The 11,228-nt window shown below is 58.6% G+C and overlaps 2 protein-coding genes across 2 annotated transcripts in view; both read right to left on the reverse strand.

Annotated features, from left to right (window-relative positions):
• Window positions 1-1,377: 1,377 nt before the first annotated feature.
• On the reverse strand, window positions 1,378-10,368 carry CCDC124 (coiled-coil domain containing 124). The gene is made up of 4 exons (XM_026041456.1): window positions 10,197-10,368; window positions 3,259-3,445; window positions 2,840-2,954; window positions 1,378-2,484 (listed from the first exon to the last, which is right to left on the reverse strand). The coding sequence occupies exons 1-4, from the start codon at window positions 10,353-10,355 to the stop codon at window positions 2,280-2,282; spliced, it is 666 nt and encodes a 221-aa protein (XP_025897241.1). The 5' UTR covers window positions 10,356-10,368; the 3' UTR covers window positions 1,378-2,279.
• Window positions 10,369-10,578: 210 nt separating this feature from the next.
• Window positions 10,579-11,228, reverse strand: part of SLC5A5 (solute carrier family 5 member 5) — a 7,430-nt gene continuing 6,780 nt past the window's right edge. Inside the window, exon 15 of the mRNA XM_026041475.1 lies at window positions 10,579-10,709. Coding sequence (XP_025897260.1) covers window positions 10,579-10,709 — 131 coding nt within the window. The remainder of the gene's footprint in view (window positions 10,710-11,228) is intronic.

The raw sequence follows: 11,228 nt of genomic DNA on the forward strand, positions 1-11,228 counted from the left end.
CCTCCTGCACTGGGTGGTGCCCCCCACCCCCGCAGCTGCCCCCAAATCCCAGTCTGGTACTGGGGGCCCCCATGGGTGCCTGGGGTGGGGGGGGCACCCATCCCCATTAACCCCTTCCTGCAATTGGGGAATCCCACCAGGATGCTCCAGCCCTCAGCTCATGTCCCCCTGCCTGGAGCAGCACGGATCCGCTCCGGTTCCATTGCACCGGCAGGGCCGTGGCGGATCCGCTCCGGTTCCATTGCACCGGCAGGGCCGTGGCGGATCCGCTCCGGTTCCGCTGCGCCTGCAGGGTCGTGGTGGATCCGCTCCGGTTCCATTGCACCGGCAGGGCTGTGGCAGATCCGCTCCGCTTCCGCTGCACTGGCAGGATCCGCTCCGGTTCCATTGCACCGGCAGGGCCGTGGCGGATCCGCTCCGGTTCTATTGCACCGGCAGGGCCGTGGCGGATCCGCTCCAGTTCCATTGCACCTGCAGGGCCATGGTGGATCCGCTCCGGTTCCGCTGCACTGGCAGGATCCGCTCTGGTTCCGCTGCACTGGTAGGGCCGCAGCCAGCGCCCATTCCCGGCAGGAAGCAGCTCGGGAAAGGCTCCCACATTCAGCCCCTGCGAGCATCCGGGAGCAGCCCCTGCTCCAGCAAAGACATGTCCAAGGAAAGGGAAAGAGACTCTATGCCACTGTTTTTCCAACATTTTATTCATTCCTTCAACAACCTTTTTTTTTTTTTTTTTCCTTTTTTCCCTCCATTTTTAAAGGAATTCAAACACAACAACCTCGTCACAAGAAGGGGGACCCCGTGTGCATTCCTCCCCCTTTACCAGCTGCACTTGCTTGAGCCGGGCTGGGGACGACCCTCGCAGGGGCAGGCCCGGCTTTTTCCCCTCTGCTGCAGCCACAGACGTGAGCAGAGTACAAAGAGGGCTTGGGAGAGCCAGGAAAACCGGGAGCGGGAGCCGGGAGCAGCAGGAGGAGCTCGGTCTCAGTGGGAGTTTTTGCGATGTCCATTCCTGCCAAAGCGCAAACGTCTCCGCGGCCTTTGGAGATGCTCCTGCCGCCCTCCCGGCTGCGCGCGGGTCTCCCAGTAACCCCCGTTTAGTGCCACTGGAAGGAGCGGCGGGCTGGGCGGCCAGCCCGGGTGTCACTGCAGGGTGTCGCCGCCACGATGGGTTTGTGCCCCCCGGCACGGGGCTTGGCCTGGCAGCCCTGGTTCCAGCCCCGCGCGAGCCCCGAAGGGCGGCGCAGCCGAGCGGCCGTCGCTGTCGCTGCGCCCGGGCGGGCCCCGCTGCTCAGCCCCGCGCGGGGACAGGCCAGGGGACACAGGGCACCTCGGGGGGCTCCAGTCCTGCTCCCCCTCCTCACCCGAGCAGGCGGCAGATGTGGTGGGAGAAGCAGCAGCTCCCTTTCCTGCACGGGTCTTGCACGCTGCTGGTCGCAGCTCCACGAGGGACCCGCCGGTCCCACGAGTGACACAGGCAGCCCGGGACTCGCCACGCGTGCTGCGAGGCCACCGGGGACGGGACACAGAAGTCTGGCTCTGCAGGGGACGGGCTGGGGAGCTGTGGCAGCCCCCCTGTCTCGCAGGGGCTGCAGGAGATGGCTCTTCCACGCAACACTGCGCTGGGCGCTGCTGCTCCCGCGGCGGCTCCTCCTCCCCGTCTGCACTCTGCCAGGCAAAACTCAACCAAGAGGCTGCCAGGACACGGGGTCGGCACCAATCCGAGCCTGGAATCTCCTCAGGAACATCCTGGTGCCAAACGTGACACAAGCAGCAGAAAGCAGGTGCCTGCCTCGTGCTGGTAGGTGACTCCTGCAGATGAGGGTGCGGTGCAGCCACGGTAGCGACGGGGGGAACGCACGGGCTGGGAGAGGGGGTTAAATGTGGGGTGCCAGGCAGCGAGGGGGCTCTCTACCTCAGCAGGCAGCAGCGCAAACGGGCCCTGTGGGGGCACGGCCCATGCTGCAGATCCGCACGCAAGTCAGCAGCTTTTCCCTAACGCAACAACCGCATTCAAAAGCCCAAAGGTAGCGTTAGTCCATCCAGGTCCCTCTGCGCCAGCCGCCCGCGGAGGGGCCGGGAGGGCAGGGAGGGCAGCAGGAGGCCGCAGGGCCCCAGCGTGAGCGGCAGCCTGGCGCCTAAATCCGAGAAGAGGGAAAGACAGAAAAGGGAGGGCAGGGAAGGGAAACGAAGGACAGGAGGCTCCGGGGGCCTCCCGTTTCATGGGAGCAAAGCCCTGCGGCTCCGGCCCACTGTCTGCGGCGGGGCGATGGGCTCTAGTTCTACTTGTGGCTGTTGTAAGCCTTGTGCCTCTGGTTCATGGGGTTTTCTGGAGACTTCATCCACTCCTTCTTGAGGAGCTGCTTGAGCTGGGACAGGCGCATGTTCGGGTTCTCCTGCTTCAGGCGGGGCAGGTTGACCTCTTCAAACGCGGTGAAGGCAGCTTTCATGCGGCGCTCCGGGTGCCGGTCCAGGTCATTGGCAACGCTGTCGGAAAAGAGGCACGTGTCAGAGCCCTCCCCGCAGGCACCAGCCCCTCGCCCGGCTCTGATCCCCTCCCAGCGCAGCACTGGATGCAGAACAACTCGCTGGTGAGAAGAAAGCCCCACAAAACTTTCCCGACCCACTTCCAATAGCCGCTACAGAAGATCAGAGCTTATTTGAAGGGGCAGAACGTGGCAGAAACGTCTTGTCGCTGCTGCCGAGATGGAAATTTGCAGGCAAAGGGCAAAAAAGCTCAGGCAGCTGGGAAAGGATTCCCGTTTGGGGGAACAGCTGCAGAACTTCCCAAAAGGACAACAACCCCGTCAAAGGGGAGCACCGATGTGACGGAGCCAAGTACCTGAGGACAGCAATGGCATCTTCAATTGTCCTGGCCTCTACTGATCCTTCCTCCAAAACCCTTCTGTTGATGTTCTCCTCCAAAGGAACCTCCAAGTGGGTCTTCTCCTTCTCCACTGCACAGAAAGGAAAAGCCCTCAGACAAGGCAGCCTCTGCCAAACCTCTGGCTCGCAAGCACTTTGGAGAAAGCGCTGGCAAGACTCAAACCTAGAGCCCTGCTTAAGCTACAGTCCTGGAAACCAAAGCGCCTCCTTTGCAGCCCTCGGCATCACCCCCAAAGGCGGCAGGTTTCTTTTTCCTCGTTCCCACGCGTGGGGTTAGACATAGACACAGCAAAGCACATGGCCTGCAGCGACTGTGCATCACAAAGGAACCGTCCCCCCGCCTTGCCCCAGCACCAAGGAAGGGCTGCTCCAAACCTGTGTCTGCGTTCTCCTTCTGCTGCTGGTCTTTCCTGATCGTCTCCTCAATCTGGGCCCTGGTGACCTTGCCCGGAGTGACCTGCTTGGGCGACTTCCCCTTCAGCTTCGAGTCCTCCTCCTCCAGCAGACGCTGCAGTTCCTTCTTGCGCTCCAGCTGCTCCAGCCGCCGCTTCTCCCTTTCCTCCTAGAAGGGGGAAGAGCCAAGTCACCTCCATCCCGTGCAGCACAGGGATCAAACCATCCCTCACAGGAGCAGGAAAGAGACACTTGAAGAGAAACAAGGGCCTCCTTTCCATAGCTAATGGACCACGGACCTCGCCTTATAGGAAATACAAACTGGCCAGTTCCTCCCTAGATGTTCACCAAAGCAACGCTAAGTTGGCCTGGCTCCTCAGAATAATAATTCCTCAGTCCCTGTCCCATCCGCATCCGCGCCCGCGATGTCAGCGCCGTGAAACACAACCCGCTGCGCGCGGAGCGCGAGCGGCAGCCAGGGCTGCTGACAACCGGGCTGAGCTTTCCACTTTCATTCTAATAAGTGGCTGCAGGTTAAAAGTTCAGCAGTTGTTCGAGACAAACCAGTCTAGGAGCTGAGCCTGTTTCTCGGGTCTAAACTCCCTGAGCGGCACCGCTCTCCTGGAGCACTTGTGAACACGGGGGTTTAAGAGCCACTTTGTCCCCTTCAGCTCGGCCAGAAGCCACCAGGCAACAGGCTCGTAGGGGCTCTCAGCACTTCGGCTTCAATATTTTTTTTCCTCCTTTCCTGTAGCTCCTAAGCTCTAGAAAAAGAAGAAGAAAAAAAAAAAAAAGGAAACAACAGATAAGCATCTTTTTGTCTAGGTCAGTGTCACAAGCCACAGAGCGCCTCGTATTTAGGTTAGTTACATGGACACATTAATTATGGGTCTCATCTATTATTCACAGGGTCGGCATAACCACCTCAGGGAGCCCGAACAGGACGGGGTCAGCCCGAGAGCAGCCGTGCGGCAAAACAAGGGCGGCAGCGACGCAGGCCGAGGTCATCAGCACCCCAGGGTGCCAGGGCAGGGCCGGCTGCAGAGACGCTCAATAAGGCTGGGCTTGGGACTAATTAGAAAATGCAAGTCACTCCAGCGCTCAGGAATTCAAATGAAAACTCATCAAAAGAGAGTATCCGAGCTCACCACCATGGAACTGAACATGCCCTAGGGCTGTGGCTCCCGTCCAGAGGAAGGGCCAGGCTGGGAAGGGGAAGATTCTCCCGCCTCCGCTTCCAAGCGGCTGCCATCAAGGATGGGGGGAAAAAAAAAGCCATTACAGGGAGGAAGTTCTTATTAATACCACTGGCAGGCTCCAAATTCGTGGTCATTAAGTGCTTAGTGCTCTGCCTTGAGATGCGAGGCCAGGGAAACTGGAGTGTGAATCACCTCAAAGAGCCAACTCATTCACTTAAGCCCGGCCTTTCCCTGCCCACTGCTTTCCTGTTGGGCCTCTCCCTCTTCTAGTAAAGAGTAAACAAACGAACCGGGATTAGCAGGGATTCAGCCACTGCCCCCTTTATACATAAGGCAGAGGGGCCAAGACAGCGCCGGGCTGCACTAAGGGCAGGAGCAGGAGGGCTCCAACGCCCCGGAGCCTGCCCAGCACCGGCAGCTTCAGGAGGGCAGGGGAGGCAGGAAGGTGCCACGAGCGTTTCCCTCCACACTGGCACCTGCCGTGGGGACTGCAGCTCTGTGCAAGCCCAAACGCCCATCGTTTGTCCGAGCACGACGCGAGAGCCCCTGCGATAAAGCCCTGGTGAGCAGGGCACGGCGCCTGACGGGGCACGAAGCACACAGGGTGCTGCTCTCGTGCCCAAAACATGGATTACTGCTAGGAGAAACCGTCCCCTTGCTGCTCTGCCCGCCCCAGGCTCAGCTGGGGCTGAGAAGGGACCGCGAGGAAACGGCGGGCGCAGGGAGCGCCGCGCTCCGGTTTGCGTTAATTCCGAGACCGATAAAGGCTGGAAACACACGCACTAATGACCTACGGGAGGAGAGCAGCACACTCCAGCACAGAAATGTTATTTATAGTTAGAGGAGCTTATCTTTTACCCCTGCTTATTACAGGAGGACTGTCCTACACGGCAGCCAGCTCAGCAGTCTGTTTCACTCCACAAAGCCCCATCTGGGATGATGATCTGACGGTGCAGAAATTCAAGGGTACTGGCTCTGCTTTTAGCTCTTTTCCACTAAAAATCTCCAGATAGGATATATCCACTTAGCGGAGAGGAAACGGAGATGTGAGCAGGGTGCAGAGCTGCCTTCCTGCCCCCGATGCTGCAGAGCACCTCTGGTTACTCCTCTCCTCCAGCTCCCTTCTCCAGCCACTGGACTACGCCTCTCCCTGGCATCTATCATTGAGTTTCTATTTGTGGAAAATAACTAAGCCTGCAGCAGTGCTAATTAGGCACAAGGCCCGCAAGATGTGCACGCTCGGCTCTGCCTGCAGCCCCTCACTTTGAAGCCCGCTCTGCGCCGGCCCTCGTGCTCCAAAGCACAACCAGGGGCAGGCGCTGAGCACAAAACCCTGACGCCGTCGGCGCCCCGGAGCTGCTCCTTTTCCAAGGGCCTTTTCCAAGGCTGCTGTAACGCGGAGGTCGAGTTGCATCCTTCACGGAAGCCTCTGTGGCCCCGTCGGAGCCGAGGCTGCAGATGCGAGGCGCCTCCGCGCGCACCCTTGCCACGATGTCTCAGCTCCACGCGGACTTGCCTCGCGTCGTGCGCGCAATTCCTCTCTCCGACTCTTAAACAGTCATTTTGGAAAACTTCTCTCAGGTCGGGGCAAACCAAACTCGCCCCTTGTGTCAGTGCAATGAATCCGTTTAAGTGTCCTGATGGAAAGGGAGGCCTGGGTTTCTCCGCATGAAACATGTAGCTAAGCTGAACGCTTATGAAAAGCATTGAAAAAAAAAAAAAAGCATAAAAAAAAGCATGAAAAGCATGAAAGCTGGAAGGGAAATGAGGGATTTTGTCGCTCAACATCGCTGCACTCAGCAGGACACTGGGAGATGCAGGGGGGACATTCCTTTAGCTGGACATTCCTGGTCACAAGGAGTATTTTAACACGCTCGTTTCCAGCTTGCGGAGAACTGTCTGAGCAAGGAACAATTCCCTAGCTTTCCAAACAGCCTCCTACCTGCTGGATGGCAGGAGACCAGGCGCATGGCTTGAGAGCAAGCAGGCAAGGGAGGAGCGCAGAGGGACCCGGGGCCTGTGCGAGCGCCCGCGGGGCTCGCGAGGCGCACCGCGGGAAATGCAGGCAATGACCGCGGTGCCGGGGAGGTCTGTGGTGGGCCTTGAGCCCCAGCCTGGCGCTATTCGGTGCTGCATCACTCTGTCCCTGGCGTTTCTCCTCCAAGCCACTGGATTTCAGTGCTGGGAAGCCCGTACTACAGAGATGTCCTCTAAAGAGGAGAGGAGAGTCATTTGATCTGCTTAACATTTCATCTGAGTAAGAGCTGGTGCTCACAGCTGAGTAATTCTGAACTGAATCAGAGGAGAAGGGGAGAGGGAAAAAAAAAAAAAAATCACCCTTTGCTGGCCTGTGACACCACTGCGGATGGGTCCCATCAGCGCCCAGAGCCTGCCCCCATGCCCCAAAACAGCTCCACAGAACGAGACACGAAACAGAGCACTGCTCTGCTGGGGGCCGAGTCCTTCCAGCACAGCTCTCACCTTGCACTCAACGTGAATCTCTCCCCAGACCTTTCCTACACGAGCATGGAAAGCCTCCTTGCTCCCACACGCTCCATACGCCTCCCCGCCATTCCCACGGAGCAGAGCCCTCCGGAGCCAGGCAGCAGCGCAGCACAGCCAACCCCGCAGCCCGCGGCAAAGGTGGGAAGGGGCTTTGCGCAGCGGCTGAGTAGCAGCAAGAAGCTCTTTCCCTGGAGCCTCCAAGGCCGGGATGCTCGGCACGGAGCCCGGCGAAGCCGCAGCAGGAATGGGTGAAAGGGCTGGCCCGCCCTTAGCCCAGACTTCCCCGGCTGCTGGGAGGAGACGCCGAACCCGTGTCCTTCCAACGGATGTTTCACCTGCTGCGAGAGGTTTTCGTGCATAACCAGGGGCGCGGAGCTACCCCGGGGGCCCAGGGCAGGGCCTGGGTGCTGCTGGGGACCTCCGGGGACCCGCACGGCGGGGACTCCTCGGGTGCTCCCGCAGCGTCCCAGCCCATTTAATGGGCCATCACCCTTGCACGCCGGCCTGCAGCCTCCTCCACAATGTGGCCATTCCAGCACCAGAGCCGCTTCAGCTGGCTGCACAGAGAGAAGAAACACAGGGAGCCATCACCGGGAGCCATCCCATTAGGAGCATCACCCTCCCAACCTCGCGCACGAGGAGCGGAGGGGAAGGAAGGGTGGCTGGAGATCCCCGGGTGTTAAGAGAAAACCATTATCTGGGTAAAACCCCGAGTCTTTCGACAAAAACAAAGCACATGTTGTGCTTGCCAGCCAGAGCTCTCCAGGGAAGGTAACAAGCTGCCGTGTGCCGGAGAAGGGATGCACGTAGTGCAGGCTGGTGACGTTAGCTCAGCGGCTCCTTTACGCACCACAGAGCCACTAAGTGTCAGCGCTGGCAGCGGAGAGCAGCCCCCAAACCCACCTCAGCCCCTGCGAGGGGGACGTTAAAAGACACTAACACCCAAAAATGGGAAACACAGCTAAAGGAACAGGACAGTCATCCGGTGACAAGGAACATCCCGTCAGCAAGATGGCATTTTGGGCTTCCCCACGCCCAGGCATGACCGTTGCACCACACGACGTGTGTCACTAGCCCTCAGGCGAGGCCACGCTCAGAGCCACCAGACCCGGAGCGGTGCCGCGCGGCAGCAGCTTGGCGGAAACCGCGGGCTCCATCCCCATCGCTTTCCCTGAGGAGCTGCCGCTCACCTGCTCGGGACAAGGGGATTAAAAGGGACCAGCACGTTGTGTCCCGATGGATAAAGCGCCCAAAGCGCTCGCTGCTGCCTCCTCCTCGCCAGGAATTGGGAGGTGTTTCACAGAGCAGTTAATGTGTTACTGCCATCGCCTGGGGAGCCGGGGAAGAGCCGCTCCAGCCCCGACGCGGGAACACTCTCCTCCTCATGCTGTAAAATCCTCGTCCCTCCCGCAGCACACGGCTGCGGCCAGCAGGGCTATCCCCATTCCAGCACCACCAGCACACTTATCCCGACAAGTCTGAATCCACTCAATGCTTTGGCTTCCGTGCAATGAGCACGGCAAGACGCCCACCTCCCTTTCCCGCTGGGATAGCGGTGCAGGGGCAGCTCCCGCTCCCCAAGGAGACGCTCCAGGTCTCAAGAGGAGCCCCACGCACGCAGGTGACGCAGGGACAGGGCGAGCAGAGAGGGGAGAAGTCACTCGGGGAGCAGCGAGGCGCTGCGAGAGTCGCGAGGGGAGGAAGGCAGCGCCGTGGGGCCGAGCACGGTGTGCGCCTGGCTGGCAGCGGCTGTTCCTTCACGTCCTTCCCGCGCTCCGCTTGCTTTTCCGAAGAGCCAGGAATCCTGCGGGACGCCCAGCGAAGCACGGAGCAGCGAGAGGAGCCGGTGCCCAGCGAAAGCCTTTCCCAAGGCAGCCCGAGGCTCCGCCAGGTTTGCAGCTCACGAGACACTGCTCCTCCCAAGCCCCTCACCCCCAAGAAGCTGTTTGGGGAGCCCATTAAACTAGGCCAGTGTTGGCAAGGTCCTAAGTGGAACAGCAATAAGACCTTGTTCCAGGAAGTAATTAGGCAGCATTACGAGACTGCATTCGGGAACAGCACACTGGGCTCCAAATTCCCAGTGTCAAGACGCATATTAGGGGGGTGAATTCGAACAAACACAGAGCACAAAACTGTCAAGGTCACAGGGACACGCTGGCTCCCTGCCCGCTGCTCGGTTGCTGAGCTCAAGGAGCAACAAAGTTCGCTAAGCACCAAGGAGCTTATACATGCAGCGAGCAGCGAAAACCAGTAACCCCATAAATACCATTTATGGCATGGATAAACTTGGAAAAAGAAAGGAAAGGAGGGGAAAGGAAAAAAAAAAAAAAAGAAAAGAAGACCTGCCAAGGCAAAAAAATCAAGCCCTATAAGGTGTGGTTTCTGATCACTTAATTCAATTTTAAGTGATTCCAACACTAAGGCTTTTTCTGTCTCCCTTGGGAACACAGCTCTACGATCTACAGGATCTTTGAATTATGCATCAAAGCTTACACTTACTCCCACTGTCTGCTTCTTTTAGCTCCCAAAGACGACACCAATTCCAGCTTTTTTGGCTGGAAAACTAACTGCAGGACAAAGATCAGAGTTACAGTTGTAGCTTTGGGACAGGGGAATAGAAGCAATACCCTAAGAACCCGGAGTGCTGTGTCCAGTTGTGGGCTCCCCAGCACAAGAGGGATGTGGAGCTGCTGGAGAGAGTCCAGCGCAGGGCTACGAGGATGATCAGGGGCCTGGAACATCTGCCCTAGGAGCAAAGGCTGAGGGAGCTGGGCCTGTTCAGCCTGGAGAAGAGGAGGCTGAGGGGGGACCTGAGCAGTGTCTGTAGACACCTCAAGGGAGGCACTGAGGAGGATGGGGCGGCCTCTTTTCAGTGGTGGCCACGGACAGAACCAGAGGAAACGGCCACAAACTGAAGCACCAAAATTTCCCCAGGAACTCAAGGGAAAATTTCTTGCCAGTGAGGGTGCCCGAGCCCTGGCACAGGCTGCCAAGAGAGGTTGTGAAGTCTCCTTCTCTGGAGATCTTCCCAACCCACTTGGACGCAGCCTGTGCCCCGTGCTCTGGGTGACCCTGCGTGTGCAGGGCGTTGGACTAGATGATCTCTAGAGGTCCCTTCCAACCTCAAGGATTCTGTGATTCTAAGTAGACTTGAATTTCCAGGGCTTAGCATAAGATCATCTAGAAAGTTCCCCTTCTACCTGTCTAGCAATTCACCTTCCTTTGCTCCTTCCTCATCACGTGTTTGTCTTCATCCTTCCAGTAGGCATCTTCCAGCTCCTGCTGGCGCTTGGCATCGGCTGCTGCCTTTGCCTCAGCTTTCCTTGCGCGGGCAGCAGCCGACTTGGTATTTTCACCTTGGAACTTCTTGGGCATCACTCAAGGTGCTCTGCAGAGGAGGAAACCAAACACACAGCTTGAGATCCCTGGCCAGGATCTCCGGTTTACCACTACCCCTTGACAAGCAGGAGGAACTTGAGCCCCGAGCGTGAAAAATCCCTTTCATTTTTTTGCCTTAGAGTGTTTCAAAACCCTGGAAAGAACAAATTGGGCAGGCACAGCTTTCCCGGGAAGAGCTCTGCTCGCTCCACCCTGCGTTTTAAGCAGACTGGCGACAATCCCTTCCGCCCGGCAGCTGCGCCGCAACAACACAGCAAGCGGAACCGCTGGGTTCCTGGTTCCCAGTCAAAAGCACCACTGGCGCACGAACCAAAATATTCCCCACAATTCATGCTGCTGAGGCAAAATAAAGCTGGATGTTTTCACCAGCAGGGCCCAGGGCAGGTGCGGAGAAGAGACTGACACCCACAGAGCGCGGTCCCCTCCGTCAAGCCCTCTGGCTCGCGCAGAAACACACCCACGGGGTCACGTTTAACTTGGATAAGCGACCACACGGAGATGCTTTGAGTTTCACCTATGTCATCAAGGCTAAAAAAAAAAAAAAAAATCTAAAAACCACGTGAAACAGGAGCCCAGCGGAGAAAGCCAGCCGGACGCTACGCAGAGCTACGTGACGTGTCCCACGGGGACATGGAGAACGGCTTCCCGAGCCGTCACTCCGAACGGCAGACGAGTGTGTGACACGCAGCACGAGAAGCGAGATACGAAGGGGGTTATTTGGGGGGAATTATTCCTGTTTATTGAGGGTCTATTAGCCGAATCTCACGGTTTCCGAGGCCGGGGCTGGGGTAGGGCTCCCCCGCTCCCGGACAAGCGGCTCGACCCCCTTCTCGGGCGGGGGGGCTCGGG

This window comes from Nothoprocta perdicaria, unplaced genomic scaffold (assembly GCF_003342845.1).
Source record: "Nothoprocta perdicaria isolate Ctin4 unplaced genomic scaffold, notPer1 scaffold_286, whole genome shotgun sequence".
Classification (NCBI taxonomy): domain Eukaryota; kingdom Metazoa; phylum Chordata; class Aves; order Tinamiformes; family Tinamidae; genus Nothoprocta; species Nothoprocta perdicaria.